General features: G+C 37.0%; 2 protein-coding genes across 11 annotated transcripts in view; one reads left to right on the top strand and one right to left on the bottom strand.

Annotated features, from left to right (window-relative positions):
• NSUN6 (NOP2/Sun RNA methyltransferase family member 6) overlaps window positions 1–18,175 on the top strand; it is a 68,621-nt gene extending 50,446 nt beyond the window's left edge. Inside the window, exons 8-13 of the mRNA XM_023533143.1 lie at window positions 2,456–2,668; window positions 7,026–7,151; window positions 8,805–9,805; window positions 10,229–10,294; window positions 13,340–13,454; window positions 15,742–18,175. Of these exons, the coding sequence (XP_023388911.1) occupies window positions 2,456–2,668; window positions 7,026–7,151; window positions 8,805–9,035 (570 nt within the window). The 3' untranslated portion in view covers window positions 9,036–9,805; window positions 10,229–10,294; window positions 13,340–13,454; window positions 15,742–18,175. The remainder of the gene's footprint in view (window positions 1–2,455; window positions 2,669–7,025; window positions 7,152–8,804; window positions 9,806–10,228; window positions 10,295–13,339; window positions 13,455–15,741) is intronic.
• The window catches only part of CACNB2 (calcium voltage-gated channel auxiliary subunit beta 2), a 343,326-nt gene continuing 334,784 nt past the window's right edge, over window positions 13,940–22,481 (bottom strand). For all 10 annotated transcript variants that reach the window (XM_011364377.2, XM_011364379.2, XM_011364378.2 and 7 more), the window contains 4 exons: window positions 18,622–18,773; window positions 16,971–17,066; window positions 15,897–16,082; window positions 13,940–15,044 (listed from right to left, as the gene is read on the bottom strand). In XM_011364377.2, coding sequence (XP_011362679.1) covers window positions 14,556–15,044; window positions 15,897–16,082; window positions 16,971–17,066; window positions 18,622–18,773 — 923 coding nt within the window. In that variant the 3' untranslated portion in view covers window positions 13,940–14,555. The remainder of the gene's footprint in view (window positions 15,045–15,896; window positions 16,083–16,970; window positions 17,067–18,621; window positions 18,774–22,481) is intronic.

Here is a 22,481-nt window from a genome sequence, read left to right as displayed (position 1 = left end):
TCTTGCAGCTTTAAGGTTCTTCTCTTTGGTTTTGCCTTTTAAAATTTTTACTATTGTGTGTCTGATTTTGGGTCTTTTTGCATTTGTCCTCCTGTCACTGACCCATATGGATCAGGAACCTCAAATCAGAGTCCTTCTGCCCAGTGTCACTCATGCCAATGGAAGTGTATTTGGTAAAGCAGAGCAGACACTTTATTTTTGATCAAAGAATGGAGAGGGCGAGCTTATGCTGGAAAGGCACCTCCTTAATTTGGAGGAAATGAGGAGAGCCTTATAGGATTGGTGGGAGATAGGGGTGGAGATTTCTGAGAAAGGGTGGAGAGTTCTCGGAATAGTGGGGGACCATGAGTATGCGCAGTTCCTAGACATGCTTGGAACATGCCTTGCTACATATCACATGTCTCATTTTAATGTTAAGTCTCCACTCCTCGGTGTGGTCTTTTGTATGCTCATGAAGAAGAAAAGTTGTCAACAGGTCACTTGGCAAGGAGTTTGGGGCACTGTCTTGGATCTTTCCTGTGCAGAGTGTTTTTGTAGCTGTGGTCCTTGGGTTTCCTATGTGATTCCTGCTGGCAGGCTTAACTTGCCCTGGAATTTCTGCCACTTCTTGACAAGTTCAGCCTCTTTTAGTCAGGAGATATGTTGTCAAAGGTGTAAGAGGTGACAGGCGAGTTAATAGAAGTTTAAGGATTGATTAATAATGTGGTAGCACAACCTCGTGACATTAAAGTTCATTGATCTTCTTTGATGTTTTTCAAATATTTTCCTAGTCCTTTTTCTTCTTCTGGTACTTTTAGTATGCCTGTGTTGGTGGTGCACTTATGGTGTCACACTTAATGGTGTCTCTGAGGCTGTGTTCATTTTTCATTTTTCTCTCTGATCTTCAGATTGCATAATTTCTCTCTTCAAGTACATTGATTTTTTTTTCCTGTCAGCTTAGCTTTATGATTGAGCCCTCTAGTGAATTTTTCATTTCATTTATTATACTTTCAACTCCAGAATGTCTATGTTTTGTCTCTTTTCATAAATATAATCTATTTGGTGAGACATTGACTCTGTATGATCCCTTACTTCCTGAAACATGATTTCTTTCTCTTTAATTCTTTGAACATATTTTTATTGGCTTTTTAAAAGTCTTTGCTAAGTTTGGCATGTAGGCTCTCAAGGGTAGTTTAGCTTATGTTGGGTTATACTCTCCTGTTTCTTTGCATAGTTCATAATTTGTTGTTAAAAACTGAACATTGCAGCAACTAGATACAAAACCACTCTTCCTCTGGCTTACAGTTGTTGTTTGCTTATTTGTTTACTGTGATGGCTAGACTGTTTTAGCAAAGTATATTTCATGAGCATGCGCAGAGTAATCCTGGGATAACAATGGTCTTATGAGGGCTCTCTTTACTCTCCTTCTCTGATCTTTGTGTTACACTGTCTGCTTGAGTTGTTATCAAGATGCTATTCCTGCCTCCACTAATTGCAGGTTGATTGCTCCTGTTTTCAACAGTGCTCTGGGGCATAAATTGCTATACCATCTTGATCCAATAAATTTGGGGGCCCTTCTCATAGGTAATCTTTGAGGCCAGTCTTTGAGGTTTGTTCCTACCCCGTAAGGGCTCTCCTTAGTTATCAGGTAAATTTCTGGCTGGTCTGTGGTTAGCTTGTTCTCATGGAACTGCCAGCTTCTTCTTAATTGCTTACCACCACAATTTCCATTATTTTCAAAAGTGCCCTTAGGCTTAAACTTCCCAACATTCTGGCTGAAATAAAGTCAGTTCACTTGGGAAGAACAGCCGAGCCCTTTACCTTGGCAGATGCAATTTCCAACTTCTTCCATTAAGTATCAGTATGGAGCGGACAGAACCCCCTCCCTCAGAGGTCTGTGTCCCAGCTCCCTGATGCTGCCTACTCTGAGTCCTGAGGAACAGGAGGAAGCAGAAGCTAGGTAGCACCCCCTTCCTTAGAGTTCTGAATCCCAGTTCGATGGAGCCTCTGCTCTAGGCTTTTTGGTGCTGATAAACGAACTTCCTCCCTTTGTTTCTCCTGGGATGGACGCAGAAGCTGCTTTCTGTGGTTCTTAGCTCTAGGGCGCCCCCGTGAGCTCCTTTTGCTTTTCCAGCTCTCCAACATCTATTTAATTGATTCCTTATTTATACTAAATTATCTCTTAAGTATAAATTTATACTGAATTCTTTCTGTTAAAATACTTGTATAGTTTTATTTTTAACCTGCGACCAGATGAATTCCTCTAAAACACAGCTCTCAAGTTATTCCTCTGACAAAATTAAACAAAACAAAAAGCTATTATTAGTTCCACAGCTATCTTTTTACAAATTCAGATCTATATTAAATATAAGTCATTATTAGTTTCACCAGCTACTTGATTGAAGGAGGAATTGTTTTTCTGTATTTTCTGTTCCAGATTATGATTTTAAGTTCTTGATCATTGCTTCTGTCTCAGGAGTTTATTTTATTGCAAACCAGTAAGGCAGATAGCAAATATGTTTATATAATTCTCTTCATAGGAGAGCCTCCATTCTTACCAGAATCTTTCGACCGAATTCTTCTTGATGCACCCTGCAGTGGAATGGGACAGAGACCAAATATGGCTTGTTCTTGGACTTTGAAGGAAGTGACGTCTTATCAGCCATTACAGCGAAAGCTCTTTACTGTGGTATGTGTTGATACTTTGCTGTGAAAGAAAGTTGGCCTTTCACTAGTTTGATGTGTCAGAGCTTGAGAGTAGTGTGTATAGCAGCATCATTCACAATAACCAAAATGTGGAAACAACCCAAGTGTCCATCAACAGATAAATGAATAAGCAAAATATGGTATATACATATAATGGAATATTATTCAGCCTCACAGAGGAATGAATTCTGATACATGCTACAACATGGGTGAACTTTGAAAACATTATGCTGAGTGATATAAGCCAGACAAAAAAGACAAATGTTGTATGATTCCATTTATATAAGGTAACCAGACTAGGCAATTTCTTGGGGCTTGGGTTTTCCCGGGGGTTGGGGGTTTGAAGGATTGGGGGTTTTTTTTTTATTGGTTCCGGGTTAGTTTTGGGTTGTGGGAATTTTTTTGGGGTTGGTTATTGTTGTTGTTTGCCCACCATTTTGGCGTTCCTTGGATTTTTCCCTTTAACCTTGTTTAAATTGTTAGTTTTTTTTTTTTTTTTTTTTCGGCCAAAAAAGGCCGGAGGCCTTGTTTTTAATTTCGGGGGGTTTTTCTTTTTTTTGCTGCCTTTTTTCTTTTTGGGCATTGTTGGATTTTTTTTCTTGGGCCTTACGGATTTTCAACCTTTTTGTTTTTTTTTTAAAAAAATCACTAGATTGTTTACTACTTGATGTAAAGAATTAGATATAAAACAAATTACCCTTTTTAATAGTGTTCCTGGATCATTTTAAGATAGCAAATTAAAAGTGGGAAGTCCAGTTATATAAATGTCTAATCATTGCTGTACACCTAAAACTAATAAAATATTGTATGTTAACTGTAATTGAAAAATAAAAAAAAATTAATGGCAGTCCAATGAGAATTAAAATGGGAAGTGACAGTGTCAGGCATAGAAGAATCATAAAAACTTTGCAAATCTAACTGGTCTTCAGTTAGAATCCCAGACGGAATATCCAAGGATTTTTCTCATTCTTGCAAAAATGATACTGTAGATTTCACAGAATATAAACAACATTTGACCAAGGATTACTTCATTATTTTCTCTCAGGATTACTTCATTATTTTCTCTTAATTATAAACACATAGGCTATAGCAGTAATGGATACAATATTATTCAGTCTCTAAAGTTGTCCATTAGTACATTTTTAGTCATCTCTTCTGGTGTCTTCTTTCGCACTGGTAATGGATTATTTTACTTTTTCTTATTTTATAGTCTGTGAAGAATACATCCTGGGAATTAAAAGAGCCAGCAGCATTAAAAAAGTTTTACTTGTAGGCAAAACTCACTTTGACTTGAGGGTAAAATTAGGACACTGTTTTAAAAACACTTTTTGTTTGTTTGAGGCCGTAGCAAAAAAGAAAATTCAAAAAGGCCACTTAGGATGCATCATCTCAATGAAAAGGAACAGCCAACAGTGTTAGAATTGAGAATATGGCAGGTATACCACCTGGCATGGATAGAAACTGAGAAGAATGTGGACCTTAGAATCGGACACATGTTTTTTCTATTAATTTATTTTCCAGTTACAGTTGACATACAATATTATATTAGTTTCAGGTGTGCAATATGGTGATTAGACATTTATATAACTTACGAAGTGATCACCCCGTTAAGTCTAGTAACTGTCCGACACCATACATAGTTATTACAATACTACTATTAACTACCCTATGCTATACTTTGCATCCCTGTGACTGTTTTTATAACTGGAAATTTGTATTTAATCTCTTTCACCTTTTTCACCAATCTCCCTCCCATCCGGCAACCATCCGTTTGTTCCCCATATCATGAGTTTATTTCTGTTTTGTTTTCAATTTTTTTTAGATTCCACATATAAGCAAAATCATATGGTGTTTGTCTTTCTCTGTCTGACTTATTTCACTTGGCATAATACCCTCTAGGTCCATCCATGTTGTCGTAAATTGTAAGATTTCATTCTTTTTTTTTATGCCAAGTAATATTCCATTGGATATTTGAACTGTATCTTCTTTATCCATTCATCTGTCATTGGACACTCAGGTTGCATATCTTGACTATTGTAAATAATGCTGCAATAAACATAGGGATGCATGTTTCTTTTCAAATTAGTATTTTGGATTTCTTCGGATAAATATCCAGAACTGCTGGGTCATATGGTAGTTTTATTTTTAATTCATTGAGGAAACTCCATACTGTTTTTCACATAATTTTCTTTTTTTATAGTGTCTTTGTCTAGTTTTGGTATCAGGGTAATGCTAGCCTCGTAAAATGAGTTTGGTAGCCTTCCCTCCTCTTAAATTTTTTGGAACAGTTTGAAAAGAATAGGTAATTCTTTTTTGAATGATTGGTAAATTCACCTGTGAAGCCATATGGTCCAAAGTTTTTATTTGTTGGGAGTTTCTGATTACTTATTCAAATTAGTTATTAGTATTGGTCTGTTCAGATTTTCTTCCTGATTTCAGTCTTGGAATATTATATCTTTAGGAATTTATTCAATTTTTCCAGGTCGTCCAATTTGTTGGCCTATAATTATTCATAGTGTTTTCTTAGAATTCTCTGTACTTCTGTGGTGTCTGTTGTCACTTCTCTTTCATTTGATTTTATTTGGGCCCATTATTTTCTTTTATGAGTCTGGCAAAAAGTTTATAATTTTATCTTTTCAAAGAACTAGTTCTTGATTTCATTGATCTTTTCTATTGTTTTTTAAGACTCAATTTTATTTATTTCCACCCTGATCTTTATTATTTCCTTCTTCTCACTTTGGTCTTTGTTCTTTTTCTAGTTCCTTTAGGTGTAAGGTTAGATTGTTTGAGCTGTTTCTTGAGGAAGAACAGAATCAGACACATCTTAATTGGAGTTGTGCATCCTCCACATAAGTGACTTCGGGTACATTGATTCCACATCTGAGGAATAATAATAACTACCTAATAGGGTTACCTAATTGGAGATAGCAATCATACCTCATAGTTGTTATAGGATTTATTGAGAAAATCCATGTAAAGTGCTTAAAATAATAGCTTGCACACAGTAACAGAGTTTAAATTTTGATCAGCATATTCTGGTTTAAAAAGCGTAAGTATTATTACATATTTTTAAAAATCATTAAAAATTCAAAAAGATAAACTTTAGTTACTTGGGACCAATTCATTTTTGTATAATACCTTATTTCCTGATTCATTTATTTACTGGGCAAATATTCATCGAGCACCTGCTGTATGTAATATATTAATCTAGATGCTAACAATACAGTAGTGAAAAAAGTAAATAGTCCCTGCCTTATTCATGGAGTTTCTATTCTGATTAGGGGAGAAAATTAACAAATAGATGAGTAAGTTATTTAGTTTATTATAAGGCAATAATCCTGTGGAGCAAGCTAAAGAAAGGAAGGGGTGCTGGATTGGAATAGTTACCATTTTACATAGGGCGGTCAAGGAGGGCGTTGCTGGAAAGGTGTGACATATAAGCAAAGATAATTGTGAAGGAGCAAGCAATGCAGAGAATTAGAGGAGCTTTTCAAGCTTGTGCGCAGAGCCTGTGGGATGTGCCATGCGTGTTCCAGAACAGCAGAGGCCAGTGTTGCTAAAGCAGGGTGAGCATGTGGTCAAGGTGGATCGGAACAGTGGCTAGAGGCCTGCTTTGTGTAGGGCCTCAGAAGCCACTGTCAGGACTTGGGCTTTGACTCCAAGTGATAATGGAGGGCATTCAAAGGGTTTTGAGCTGAGATGTGACAAGTTTTGAAAGTACTTCTCTGGATACTGTATAGAATAGATTGTAGGATGGCAGAGGGGAAGAAGGGGGACTAAGTAGGAGACTGTTACAGTAATCCAGGCAAAAGTTCATGAGACTTGGACCAGGATGGTAGCAATGGAAGTGGTGAGAAGTAGCCAAATTCTGGGTATATTTTGAAGGTAGAGACAGTAGGATTTGCTGATATAAGGAGAATGTGAGAGAGTAATGTGATAAAGGATAATCTAAGGTTTGGGCCCTGAGCATCTGGAAGGATGGAAGTACTTCTCCAGTAGGTTTCAGTGGGAAGATAGGGTTTCAGTTCAAGACATGTCAGATTCCATAGTAGAAATATTGAGAAGGCAATTGTATATATGAATATGGAATTCTGAAAGGAGTCTGGCCCAAAAATGTAAATTTGCTGTCTGAAGTTGTGAAACTGACTAATCAGATTTAGGAGACTCTTGTTCCAAATGGACTATAACAGCTCTAAGGTAACATCTGATTAAGAAAGAGTCCTGGGCATACACAACATCATTCTGTTTATCCCAAATATTTGAAAGGTATCGTGTAGATATAGAATTCCTTAAACTGTTTGGCCTTGTGGTAGGTGTAGTCTGATCACATTTTTCTTTAGGCAGTGAAGCTGCTAAAGCCAGGGGGTGTGTTGGTTTATAGCACATGCACCATCACACTGGCAGAAAATGAAGAACAAGTGGCCTGGGCCCTCACAGAGTTTCCTTGCCTTCAGCTTCAGCCCCAGGTAAGAATAATTTCCATTTTTTTGTTATCATCTGATTACACCAAAACCTAAGCATGGTAATAAACACAGGCTGTTATATGAAGAAATGTTAAGTAAAACTGCTACAACAAATATTGCTATAAGCAAAAATGTTTCTCTCGTTAAGTCCATTTTAGACTGCCTGTAAAGAATTTCACATCCTGACATTTTTTTCGTGTTCATTCCTTGCCATTGTATGAATGCACAACAGAGCTCAGGTATATTTTTGCTAGGTGCTTCTTTGATTTGTGGGTCTTGTTCATGTTACTCGGCACTTTGTTTCCAAGAAGTTTCTTTTCCTCCTCCTAGTCCTAGATTTTTTAGATAAGAAAAATGTTGAGCATTTTTTCTTATGTCACATCAGAGCCCAAACAGGCTTTAAAATAACTGTGATATCAAAAGACTAGCCAAAGGGAGAAAATGGTTCAGGATTATTGCTTCTTTATAGTCTCTTATAGATTGTATAATATTTAAAACCTTTCTTGTCCTTTAGCTAGCACTGTCTTTCTGTTATGGTCTTTATTGAAAAGATAATTTATAACTAGATTTTTAGCCCATGGTGTTTGAGATTAAGCTTCAACCTGTACTCGTGCTCACATTCATTCAGCTACTTTGAACATGTAACTTTAGTCCCTTCCTGTATCAAAGCCTAGTAGGTAATTGGAATATGTAAATAAAAAACAATCGAGATGGTTTCTAGATGCAGAAATTAAGATAATTACATTGTAGATGAAGGGAAGACTTGAGAATTCACTTGGAATTTGGTGTGTGTGTGTACATATATACACATATACTCAATATATATCTAAAAAAAAATGGAATTTTTTCCCCTTTGGGTTAATAAACAATAGATTTTCAGACATATACCTAAGAAAATATATTTTCAGTAACACAAAAATTTGTCTGCAAATTGGGGACTTAAATTAGGTTTACAGATCTTTTGCAGTAGTGGTCTGAAAGCATCAGTCAATTCGTTATGATTTTTTATTATTCTAAACTAATTGATACAGTCTTAATTGATCTCTTTCTAATATTCTAGTGCATTTAAAAACAACAAAAAAACATTTATCATCCAATTGGTATGGGTCAGAGAGAGGCATCTTTAGAGACCTAAGGAGCTCCTGTCAGTTTAAGGGAGTCTGATAAATAAAACTGAAGTTTTATCTATTGCTGTTATTGATAATGTTCCATTTATCAAGGGCCATATGCCTCTATGCCAGGCACTATATGCCAAGCATGAGACCACGTTTATTTAAGTCTCAGAACTGAGTATTTTGTTTTATAGATGAGGAAACAGAATTAAGTAAAATTACTTGCCAAAGGTCACACAGATAAAAGGTTGCAGAGCTACAATTTGAATCCAGTTTTAACTGTGCAGCTCAGGCCTTTTGCTGTGTCATGGTATTGATAAGCATATGAGCTGTAATAGGTATTCTTCAGGTGGCCACATTACTGCTTTCCTACTTTGGAAAGACAGTATGTACATTCTACAAAAATAAAAGGTATTTATTAACTTTTTCTATTTTTGGAACTTGTGATAATCACAACCCAATTTGTCTTTTAACTTAAATTGTGTACAGGCACACTTACTAATTCTAGGATGTTTGTTCATATTTATTCATTTCCTCCAAACAGGAACCTCAGATTGGAGGGAAAGGAATGATGGGAGCTGGCCTGTCGTTTGAACAATTGAAACAGCTGCAGCGGTTTGATCCATCTGTTGTGCCTTTACAGGACATGGACATTGAATCTCTCAGAGATGCCAGCGTAGACATGATTAGGCTGGCAAATAAGGATTGTATAGGGTTTTTTATTGCAAAATTTGTAAAATGCAAAAGCACACAGGAGAAGGAGCCTTCAAAATGAAAATTCCAAACATTCATTCTGTGCCTGCGTTCGTGTGTGTGTGTGTGTGTGTGTCTGTGTAAAAACCAAACTGTTGTCAGGCCAAGTGATTGATGGCATGGTTGCTAAGGAAACAGAAAAGGCTGCCAGCTGTTTCACCAAGGATCAGGAGAAGTGTTTGGGGGTGGTATGAGATTATGAGATTTTGTAATTTTAAAATATTTTTTTCTTTATGGTTTTAGCAGAGTATAAAGAAAGGGAGATACCTATAGATGTCTGGAACATATTTTCATTTGGGTTCTTGTTTTAATTTGTAAAGAATGAAAGTCATTTGTAATGTTAATTGGTGAATCTAACAAAAGGAATACAATTAGCAATATTTAATTTGGTTTTTAGAACTAGTTTTCCAATCCTGATTTCCTGAGTAGTAGTTCCTTAAGAACTCAGGGCATGAGAAGTATGACATTGACCTTGTGCCAATAACCAGGCCAGGAATTTTACCTCTTTTTCTGCTTACTATTTGGTAAATAAACCCTCTTTCAAATGAAGTCTGGACTGCTTCTAAAATAGTTTGCCGTTACTGTGTTTACTTTTTTTCCCCCCATGATTTTAAACTAAAAAGTAAAATGAATGTTTTTTTCACTTTGTAGATTAAAATAAATGAGGATATTTCACAATTCGGGTACCTTTTATCATGTACTGGAACACTTACTATAAAAGTTATGAGAGACGTGTTTGGTGAGAAAGAGGAAGACAGCTTCTGACAGCTGGAATGGGCCTGGCACTGACAGGTAGGCCTTAGTGTTCTCTTGCTGAACATAATTGCACAGAACGCCAACATCAGACAAGGCTACTGTGACTATAGTAGATCAAGGCACAAAAAGAGCACTTCATAATCAAATCCAAATTTAGATAAAAACAAGAACATCATCCAAATCACAGAAGTGACCAAACATCCCCCTGTTGTGGCCAATATAAGTGACTGCTTCTTTTTTTTTTTTTTAATTATAACCTTATGTTTGCTTCATCCTACATACTTTTTAGATAAGATATATTTAAATGTCCAATACCCAGCCCTAGGTTAAAGGCCACTCATGTAGAGTTATATACATGTTCTTGTTAATTTTCATTCAAATCACCCCAAAATTTCTGAGCTTTGGGCATGTAAAGTGAACAGTGGGAAACAACTGCTTAATAGTTTTTTCCCCCTGTAGGTTTCTCTTAGGAATGCTGGTGACTGTTGATGGTATCCACCAAGATGGCAAGGCCTCCTGGATCAGGTAAGACCTTTATATGGCCTCGCCTTTGAGGAAGCCTTTCTCGAACACCCTTCCCTGAACTTGGGTTGGGCATTTCTCTCTGTATACCCCTAGGGCCCATAGTGCCTGCTGTTGAGGCACTTTGAACAGTTTATTAGGCAGGCCCCTAACTACCACCCTGACGTGGGAAAGTCCTGGAGGCAGGCACCCTCTCTTTTCTGTCACTGCTGCAGAGCAGATTGCCAACAAATGCTTACTAAAGATAAAAATTTTTCAAGCTCTGTGAGATTCAGATATGTGAAGGATTTCTTGAATCCTTCATTGTACCTTATCTTCAGTAGATGTCATTTTACTAAAGAGAAATACTGTTTACCTGTGGCACTTCTGTTTCTAGGGCTCAGCATACTTCCCCAAACTTTAAATGTATTTTTTTTAAAGTACATAGAATCCATTTCCTATCATGCTCTCTACAAGGCCTAATGTGCTAAGCCGAGATGAAAATGGTAGAGAATTAGCCTAGCAGCAAACGTGAATTTCTGGTTAATACTGACAAATATCAAAATATGAGCAACATAGACTAAATAGAAGAAAAAATATTTACATATTAAAATCAACAAGGACAAATTAATATTGTTAAAATTTTTTCCTTTAACATACATATTTAGTGGGCTTTTTTCCTTCAAAAAATAAAGCAAATTGGAAAATAAAACACATACTCAATCTTAAAGGACTAGGAAACTTAAGAAAAAATACAATGAAAAGAAAAAGATCAGGAAAATGTGGAAGAAAATTAATATATTATCTTTTAACATATTTAGTGTTGACATAGATATTTCTGTGAAACAGAAAAAGCATTTTAATTGAACGGTGAGTACATTTTACTTCAAAATCCTGTATCACAGTTTAAATAGCAAAGTGAAGTACAAAGAGTTAAAAATATAATTTAGCCAAAATTAACCAACTGACCCAAAACCATCTAGTTACTATTTTTCTCTAACAGTGTGACTCTTGATGTTTTAATAAGATCAGAGTATCCAAGACTAGCAGCGTTACATTATTGATCCAAGGGACAAGAATGAGGAATTAAATTTGTCATCAGGATGGATCTTTATTTTTAAAATGAAGGAAGAATAAAATTCAATATCTGAATTAAGAATTGCTGCACATGTAGAATTAAGGTGGAGGAAGGTTATTCTGTTCATATTTTAAAAGTTCCTTTATCTGCTGTCAGCTGTCATTTTATCAGACATTAATGGGAAGATCACTACTAAAGAGACATCAGTGATTGGCATTGCCCCCAAGGAAGATGCTCCACAAGTAAGAAATGTTGTTGAATATTTAACATTCCCAGCTATCAGAATCATTCCTTAAATTGCAATTGATACCACTAATAATAAACAGTGCAGAAGCCAGCTCTTTATTTGTTTTATGTGAATGACTTTAAACCAGGTTCGTTGAACAGTTCAGTGTAGCTGACAGCGAATGTTTAACAGGAATGCGTAGCAGACCATGTTAAAAAATGTGGCATTGTCCCAAAGTACAGTATGACTAAGATACCCTACGTTTAGCAGCACCTTTTTGTAACAGTAACTTAAATGAGCAGTAGAGAAAGAGCACAGGGAAAACCGAAGTGGGTTTGACAAAACCAGTAGAACTATTAACATTTCCAGCATTTCTACAAAAATCATGATTCTACAACTTGAGTAGATTAAGATTAAGCCTTTGTTGTGTCAAAGGACTGTAATTTTACATTTCACAAGCCAGGAAATACCCCATTATCTCTGGGATTCTCATTTACAGATATGCCCACTATACAGTTTCCGTGTATAGATGCTCTTATGTCAAATCCTGCAGTATAGTTTTTTGAGGAATACTCTGATTTGGACTAAAATGTTTCACAGTAAAGTGAAAAACTAAGAATCCAGGTACAGAATTTAACAAATGGAATTCATTATCATGACTCTTAGAAAAGGATTAATGGTAGCAGCAGGTTAGCTAAATACCAGTTATAGTTCAAGAATTTAAATATTCTAAAGTCATTATTGGGATGAAATTATGGTGTAGCAAAGGATGGGGCTGGTGATCAGCAACATCCTACCATGATGGAAAGTTTATCAGAAATATTTTATAAAATAATGTTAATTGGAATATGGTTTTCCAATGATGTGACTATTTTGCATCAATTTATATATTATGACTACAGTTTTTATATTCAATAAATTAATTCATATGTCAATAGTACAGAGCTAATTAACAAATACATTGATTCTGAGGGGAATGTTTTATATTAGCTGACAAAACTATATATATATATATATATGTTACTCATTTTTAAAACTGAGTTTTTTTAAGGTAGAAGAAATGAGTTAAAAGTGAAACAGTTTTACTTATAAAGGTCCAAGAATATTTGGCAAGAACCTGGAATCATCAAAGGAGCAAAACAAAAAATAGATCAACTTATTTAACAAAATAGTTATGTACAAATCTGAAGTCAGGCATTTATAAATAGGCATTTTCCAGGGACAAATTTCAAGTGCTAGGTACCTGCATACCTAATACTGTCTTACTCGTCCAGTCGTCACTGGACAGAATGTACACTTAAGAGACATGGAGAAGCTTTTAGCCTTAGTATGACAATCACAATTGCGAGCTGCTTACAGCCATACCACTGAGGCATAGAGAGAGTATTTTCTTGCTTCCCCGTCAGAGTAGACATCTGTCATAGGAAAATATTCTTAACATTTTGTTCATTGCAAGTCACTCCATTTGCCCTGATTACTCCTGAAGAACAGAAACTTTGGTTTAAGAAGCACTTCTAGGTTTTGACAGACAGAAAAACTGTGCGGGTTGGTGGTGGGGGATGGCATGATCCGGAAACTGGGAGGTAACAGGAACGGTAGGCGGGGTTAAAAAGGAAGTGGGAGAAGTTAGAAAAATTTATTTTCCCACGAAATAATTCTACAAGCCGTGTAAACGTTTCTTACTATAACAAATATTCGAACACACACAGATTGTACATTTCCAGTGAAACATAGTTAAAAGTTGCCTGTACTTTTCACTCTCCAGGAGCAGAACGAGGAGCCAACAGATGAATGCTTCCCCAGTCACCTTTGGCAGCACGCTCCCCGACCGCTCAACGGAGCATTGAAGCAACACGCAGCACAACTCAGTACAAAGCCAGGTGAGTAGACTTCTGGATGTCAGTCTCTAGCATCTTCATTAGTCTTCAGCATTCAGATTCCTCTCAATCACTCACACACACTCTTACACACAGACGCACACACACAGTTCCGGCTCGTAGACTCCAGTGCAGTGACATGAGACACTAGCTACTAAGAATGTGTTTGTCACAATCAGTGTAAGCTGCATGGATTAGAACAACCTTTGGAGTTTGGTTATATTTACCATAATTTATGGTCAAAATTATAAACTTACAGGGGTGGTAAAACATTCAGAAACCAAACTTTTTCAAGTCAAGCAATCACACATATTTACAGTATGTACAGACTTTCTCCTAGAGTGGGGATAGGTGCCTAGACGATGTTATTACAAATTTCCTGAATGGGCATTTCTAGTCCCTGTAATTCATAAAGCAAATCTGCTGACTTGGCATTAAGACTCTAAAATAGTGTGATCAAACTGATATATATATATATATATATATACATATACATATACATATGTATATATATATATATTATATAATTATAAGAAGGTGTTTGCAGAAATAACATTTACAAACTGTCTATACAGTACACAGTACTAGTACATAGAAAATAGATTCTAACTTTATGATCCCCTTTGTGTAAGGCAGGACTGAATCTGTCCCCAAATTTAGTCAGCCAGAGGTACAAGCAAGAAACAGTGGTCCATGGATTAATGAATGTAAATCAGGTGCCTACATATTAAAAATCGTGGAGAATCAAGAAATTCCACTTTTTATCTGGCTGATTCTGGCTTGCTGGATACAGCAACTACATTTCTTAAAATACTAATGCCACAGACTTTGTTCAAGTGGCAGCTACCCCAGGCAGTTTTTGAAAAGTCCAGCACAGAACTGGAGGACTGCAGCTGTACCAGGCAAATTTATATAGCACTTACAAAAGAAAAAAATGTATATTAATACTCTATCTCATGCTATTGCTATTTAAGCAACAGCACTACAAAATATACAAGACAGATCACATATGATTGCAATGTAGACCCCAAAGATTTAGTGTGAGGATGCTTTTATCCAAGACTTGAAAGGAAAAAAAAAAAAAGAAACACAAAAGGGCCAAAGTCATTGGCGGATGTAAACATCCCTGTTCCCCTCCCCAGCCTCATTCCGTTTTTTGGATAGTCCTTCTCCCTCCTTGTCACAGTAGCGATCCTTAGATTTATGACGGTTTCGTTGTTTGTTGCATTCGTTGTGGTCCTGCTCTCGCTCCAGGTCCCTGGAACGGTGCCGAGACTCCCTGTGTCTATGCTCACTGCTTCCGTGGGGCTCATCTCTGTGGTTATGGTCACGGTGGGGGGCATAATGGTCTGCGTGGTCGTGCGGGTACTCTTCCTTCGGCTCCACATAGGCAGAGTCTCGACTCTCCTGGGTTTCTGAGTCAAACGTCTCTTGCCTGGAGAGGCCTCGACTCGTACCGCTGCGATGGTTGTGGTGCTGGGCTGAGGACCGGTGCTGGGATTTCTTGACTGGCTCCAGGCAGGGTTCTTCTTCAGCTTGGGAAGCAGCCCGGGTGGGAGCAGAGCGCTCGGTCCTCTGATCACCTTGAGAACCCTGGCAGCAAAGGGAGAAAACTCAGGCATCAGACAAGGTCAGAGTATAAGGAACCACTGTGTCATAAAGCAAGTTCATTCAAGTTTAATCCTTTTTAAGTATCTAAAATGCTGAAATGAAATCTCACCAGCTAAGTTATGATGGGCAGTGGCATTTCTAAGGTTTTATACTGTGTTATATTAGACTTTAATTCGTAAGTGCCTAGAACACTGCATAGAATAACCTTTTTATCTAAATGACCAAATGGAAAGAGGGCATTCTTTTATATGTTTTCTTGTGGTTTAGATACAGGTTTTTCTATACACAGCTGTGCATACTTAGCTACCTCTGCTTGAATACATGTGGGAAGATTAAAAATCTGTAGGGTGCTGGCATTGGCTTAAGGTAAGGATGAAGGATAAAATGTGACATGCTTAAATGGCACACACTACGAGACAAGCCCTCTTCTCTAACAGTCACCTCTCTTAACTCATTACCACAAGCCTGAGACAGGGTGCCAGTATTGTTCCTGGAGCAGATGAGGGCCTCATCCAAAGTTATATGCCTGGTAAGAGGCATAGCCCCAAATTGCAGCCAGGCTGTCTGATGCTGCTGTGTAGAAATTTCTTTTAGTCTTGTCTTAAAGAACATGTAGATAGGGAGTTCTAAGGTTTCTATATATTCATAGCATTTTCTCTTTACACTGCTTTTCTTACAGGTACAGTCTCACTGAAGATGTTTATTAAATGACTCAGTGTCGACAGAGCTTCTGCACTGGCACAAGCACGGGGCTGGACATCTGGGCTCAAGCCCCCTCAATGTGACCTGAGGCAGCCTGGTTTCTCCACGAAGCGGGTCAAGGACTCCCCTTACCTGTGAATTGGAGGCTGGAGCGGGACTAACAGGCAGAGTTGAAGTGGCTAAACTGCGGCTAAGGAGAGGGTTGGGGAGGCTGCTGCTGGGGGGGTGGGTGGCCTTCCAGTAGGCCTCCAGGTAGTCAGCAAGGTGTTCACAAGCGTCCTCGAGCTGGTTCTCATCCAGGATCACATCGAACAACTCCTGCAGAAGCAAACATTGGAGGCACGCTCACACCTGCCCAGTACTGACTTTCACACTCCTCCACCCCGTATAGGAAGGAGCGGGGAGGCCTGAGCTGCACCACTTTGCATTTGATCTTGTGTGCTTCTATTTAGTCAGAGTAGGTCATTGTTTAGAATAACAATGACCAGAAAGAGAACTAGTTGTAATAATAGTTGTTAAATGGCACAATAGAAAAGCTGCCTGTCACTAGTGAAAAAAGGAGTTGACGCTATGGTGAAAGAGATGTAAAATGAGAATACAGTCTGTACCTCTTTCGACATAGAGACTGCGAAAGTTTAATCTTGGAAATGAATGAGGCAATATTAGTACGGAAATGTGGCAGAAGCTGAAACCAGTGATGATTTGACATGGTACAAGCTTTAAGTATTAATTGTGATTAACACTTTGAAGTATTGACCATAATTCTTGGAGCTTCTGAAATACTTGAAGACAGCTATAGTCCCAAGGCCTGATATGTAAAGCATAGATTAGAATTAGGAATGGATTCAGATGTCAGAATCTGGGTAACTGTTTAGAAATTTGTTTTTACATGGTCTCAAATCAACTTCTCAGTTGAGAGAAAGCAAGTTGTTCCCTATGATTAACAGGATTAACTAACTCCAGATAGATCTGATAAACCATAATCTTATTTATGGTTTACCTTATACTAATAAGGTAACCACAGAACTTGTAGCTTCTTGTCAGCCATGAACTGGACAAAGCAGGGGTGGGACAGTTTACTTCTTTGGAATGCAGTTGTCTGATAAGCTTTCTGTCCCTCGACAGGCATTTAACTGCTTGCTTTATAATGTCATGCCAGGTCTGATCTCTATATTTGGATTCTACTGGACATGGAAGGGAACTTACTGGAGGACACTGAGACAGTTTATCAGCTGCTACCATCTGGACGTTGAGGTGTTTAGCTTGAGATTTCCCTCGAGATTTTATTAACCTCTGTAAAACCTGTAAAAGAGGATTTTTTTAAACAGAGGGATATCCGCACTGAGGTAAATGACAAGATTCAGTATTTGCTCCTCTGGGGCCATTTTATATGTAGCACAAGTGGCTTATAATAGATTGAGCTAGACATATATAAGATTATCTGCAAAATTAACATTTTAACAATCAGTTGCATGCTATAAAAAAGATACTAGCATGGAACGTATTCTGAGTCCTTTTCAAGTCTAACGTTATCAAACTATCTCATGAGAAACCCAAAAAGTATTTTATGTGAACTATACCTAATGTTTCCTATATTAGAAATTAAAAGAGTATTCATTTAAAAATTAACAGTAAACCGGATACGTGCTAATATATTTTTTATAAAAACTCCCCTTTTTGTAACTCTCAAGTGCCTGGCCTCATAGATGACAACCAAAGTCTCTTATTTGCTTCCACAGGTAAGGTGTGGTTTTGGTTGAAACGTGAAGAAAATCTAACCTCCTACAGCTATGTAGTTGAGAAAAATATTTTAGTGGCCTTTTCAGATAATTGTGGATATTCTTTGTACTGTAGAAACATGGAACCATATCAACGAGCCTGTCTTACTATTAAATTACATTAGTCTATCTTGAAATCTGAATGATTTGTAACATCTTCGATCATTTGGAAAATAATGGTGGTTCACTACTGAGTACTTAAGATCTTCCAAATGTTGACACATTTCATTATACAATATTAAAACATATTTGTTAGTAATCATTGATCTCATTAGAAAAGTCTTTTATCTGTTGGGAAGCTTCTATGCTGTCAAAGGTGAATACAAGTTTTCTAGAATTCTAATTTTTGTTTGAAGGCTTGAGTTTTATCATTGGTAACAGCAGCTCTTCGATATTTTCTGGAAAAAAGTGAGTCTTTCACATCAAGGAAAACAACTGCCAGGTACTCAAGTCAGAATATGCATAGCCTGTCAGTTCTTTCAAATAAAAATGGAGTTCCATAAAAAAGCTACTTAGTTCACAACTCGAACAATCGCACCAGTGCTTGTCCTCAAGATAGCTAACCTACTGGAGTATATGCAGCCTAAGTGTACGTCCTAGATTCAAAATGTAATAAAAATAAGTTAAGCTGGTTATTGGGTTGGGTATGTTTTAACTGCAAGTGGATGGGAAGAATACAGCACCTGCTATTACTGTGTCCCATAGTCTTGATTCGTGCTTAGACACTTGCAGTTTTACGTACCATTGCTTTTGAAACATCAGTGCAAATATCAAGGCAGTGAAAAAGGTGTGACTGTTCAGTAGTACTATGGAAATGGTTTTGAAGCTTCCGGACTCCCTGAAAGTGTCTAAGAACTGTCCCTCCAGGGGTTCTACCACACTTTTCTTTTTGAGATCAGCTAGTCTAAGCCATGAAACTAATAATCATGCTATGTTTATATCGATCATAAAAAGCGACTAACATCTCTTCAAACTTTTTATAATGGATAAAGACATAGCCTGTTCTAACTGGAAAAAGAACATAAACACTCATTTTAGTAAACTTCAATTAAAGAGCACACAGTAGCGGGTCTACTTACCTTTGGAGACGAAATCTTAACATACACTACGATGGGGGCCAAAGAAGTTTTGCTAAGTTGAGCTGGATGATTGACAGTGTCCGCGTCAAGGACCACCAGCTGCAGTGTTCTTGCAAGCTCAAAAATCCTTTCTATTTCACTTTGAACTTCCGCTGTAAAAAGTTAAGCAGTGTTTGATTACTTAAATCACTTTTAGAGCCAGTTGAGATAAAATGGTACACTTTCTTCAACAGGAAGGTCGGTAGGTTAATGTTTACAAGCAGTAGAGCTGATAAAAGCTGTATCTCTACATCTTGAGACTTCCTCTCTCGACTAGCTATAGAATTTACTTTCAGTAAAATGCTTATGTCTGAAAATCAAAAATTTGGATCTCTGATTACATCGCACTATGAAATCATTCTATAAAAATGCTACAAAATGAAAACGAGATATTTTCCATGTGTTTGGTTCTGACCCTAGCAACCATCACCAGCTCTCCTTTCACTGCACGGGCTTCTCTGTTTATAAGCACCTACCTGTATGCTTTCTGGATATGATGGAGCCTAGATATCTTATTAACAAGCTGAAATACAACATAAAATAGAAGAGACATCAAGTGTCTATAAAACTTGCCCAGAAACGCACTTCTTTTGTTGATGTTGGTGGCAGACAGGAGAATGGTCCTACAACATTCATATTTTAAAAAGGCACTTAGCGGCAGGAGTACACAAATCTAAACTCTAAGATATAGAAAACTTATTATCATTTAAAAATCTGCTTCTCTATGGTCTCTCCAAAGTCTAAAACAGGAAAATAGAATTTTCTGCAGTGATGGAAATATTCTATGGCAACACCAGCTAGTGTGAATGAGCAACTAAACTTTAAAAATGTAAGTAATTTAAAATTAAATAGCCAGAAGCTACTGTGCTGTGCAGCACAGATCTATAAAGCGTGACATGTAGCTTCCAGTACCTACGGCAATCGTGAAAGGCCAAGTCCGTGAGACTTCTGGACCTACAGATTGACTTCTTAATCACCCTTATGCGTTTGGAGTCATGCAGAAGATTCTTGGAGACAATTTTATTAACTAGTATATTCAAGAAAAGCCAAGCCACTATTGTCTGCCTCATAATACGTTATGATCAGAGTCCTTTTATTAACCTGCTGTCTTTAAAATAATATTTGGTCACATGCTAGCCGTGATACGATCTTGCTGAAAAAAAAAAAAAAAAAAACCTCAAGCTGATTAAGCTTTTGGGTCTACCAGTTTATAAGACACAGAAAACGGACAGTCATATAAACAGTGTAATGCAGTTAGCAAAATTCAAACCAGACCCCTACCGAATAATGGACCCAGTTTCTTCAAGCAAAAAATTACAAAGAAAAATAAAATGGAAAACTATAGATTAAGACACTCAAGGACCTACAAACCAATCACAGTGTATAGATTTTATAACATGACAATTGGGAAATGATATGCGGCTAAGTGGAGATCTTAGGGATGTATTAAAGTATGAAAATGGCATTATGGTTATGTTTTAAATAAAAGAGTCCCTAATATTTAGAAATACATAATGAAATAGTTACAGATAAAACCATATGCTATCTGTGATTTGCTTCGAATAATCCACAAACAGCAGGAAAGGAAGGGCAGGACTGGAAATGAAACAGGGCTGGCCAGGAATGGATGACAAATGAAACTGGGTGATGAGGACCCGAGGTTCCTCCTACTCTTGACTTTCATATATATTTTGATTTCCTTTAATAACACTTTTAAAAAATAAAAGTATTTCAGTAATTCTTTTCATAATGTTCTAAAACATTACTATTATTATTACTCTAACTCTTCCCTGTTGATCTTTAAATTTTTATTTCAAGTATAACCTCACTTCTTCGTACCCTACAAATGTTTTCTTGGCCATCGACCCCCAACAATCAAGTTACACTCTGATACTTAGTGTAAGCATTCAGAAAGCTGACCAGGCCACAGCTAACATCATACTCAATGGCAAAAAGGTAAAAACTTTTTCTCTAAGATCAGAAACAAATAAAAGGCATTGAATAGGAAAGGAAGTAGTAAAAACTATTTTGCAGATGATATTATATATAGAAAACCTTAAAGATTACACCAAAAAACTGTTAAATGAATTCAGTAAATTCAGTACAGTTGCAGGATACAAAATGTTCATAAATCGGTTGCATTTTTATACATTAATAATGAACTATCAGAAAGAGAAATTGAGAATCCCATGGACAATTGCATCAAAAAGTATAAAATACCTAGGAATAAATGTAACTAAGGAGGTGAAAGACCTGTATACTGAAAACTGTCAACACACTGATGAAAGAAATTGAATACAAATAAGTGGAAAGATATTCCATGCTCATGGATTGGAAGAACCAGTATTTTTAAAATGTCCATACTACCCAAGGCAATCTTCATATTCAACACAATCCCTATCAAAATTCATACTTAACCACAAAGGACCCCAGACTTTGAGAAAAGCAGTTTTGAGAAAGAGGAACAAAGCTGGAGGAGGCCTTAAGCTTCTTGATTTCAAACTGTTTTACAAAGCTATAGTAATCAAAACAATACGATATTGGCATAAAAACAGACAGATAGCTCAGTGGACCAGAATAGAACCCAAAAGTAAACCCATGCATGTATGATCAACTAATTTACAACAAAGGAGCCAAGATATACAATGAGGAAAGGCCAATCTCTTCGGTAAATGGTTTTGGAAACACTAGGCAGCCACATGCAAAAGAATAAAACTGGACCTCTATCTTGTACCATACACAAAGATCAACTGCAGATGGATTAAGCTTGAACTTGAGACCTGGAACTATAAAACTCCTAGAAGAAAACAGGCAGTAAGCTCTTTGACATTGGTCTTGGTGATGTTTTTTTTTTTTTAAATTTGACAACAAATGCAAACACAACAAAGCAAAAGTAAACAGGTGGAACTACATCAAACTAAAAAGCTGCACAGCAAAGGAAACCAACAAAATCTAAAAGAGAAAATAATTGCAAATAATATAGCAAATAATATATTTGATAAGGGGTTAATATCCAAAAGTAATAGAGAACTCATACAATTCAATAGCAGGAAAAAAAATTTAAAAATGGGCAGAAGATCTTCCCAAAGACAGATGGCCAACAGGCACATGAAAAGATGCTCAACATCAATGTCAAGGAAATGCAAATAGCGTAATGAGTTCTCACCTCATACCTGTCAGAATGGCAGTAATCAAAAAGTTGACAAACAAGTGTTAGGGAGAATATGGAAAAAAAGGAACCCTTGTGCACTACTGATGGTAGTGTAAATTGGTGCAGCCACTATAGAAAACAGTATGGAGGTTCCTCCAAACATTGAAAATATAAGCACCATAGAATCCAGCAGTTTCATTTGTGGGTATTTATCTAAAGGAAATGAAAACACTAATTTGAAAAGATACCTGCTCCCCCATGTTCCCTGCAGCATTATTTACAATAGCCAAGGCATTGTAATCAGTTCTCACGGCACTTTCACAGTCACTCAGGGACATGTACGCGGCAGCAAAAATGGAGCCCAATGCACGTGCTAGCTGAGGTCAAACAGGTTGACACTCCGCCTTCTTATTTCAACTCTCATTCTATAAACAAGTATCCTTTTGTGATCTAGTGCCATGTTTTTCTCATTTTTGTGGTATGTATGTGTGTATGTGAGGGGGCGGGGAGAGAGGGAGAAACTAAAATATCCCCCAATGAAGTGCTGTCCAGTGTTCCTAAGTGCAAGATGCCTTCTGGAAAAAGTGTGTTAGCTAAGCTTTGCTCAGGCATGGGTTATAGAGCTGTTAGCTGTGAGTTTAATGTTAATGCTCAACAATATATCAAATAA

This window comes from Pteropus vampyrus, unplaced genomic scaffold (assembly GCF_000151845.1).
Source record: "Pteropus vampyrus isolate Shadow unplaced genomic scaffold, Pvam_2.0 Scaffold96, whole genome shotgun sequence".
Taxonomy (NCBI): Eukaryota; Metazoa; Chordata; class Mammalia; order Chiroptera; family Pteropodidae; genus Pteropus; species Pteropus vampyrus.
This window is presented reverse-complemented; position numbering and strand designations above follow the sequence as displayed.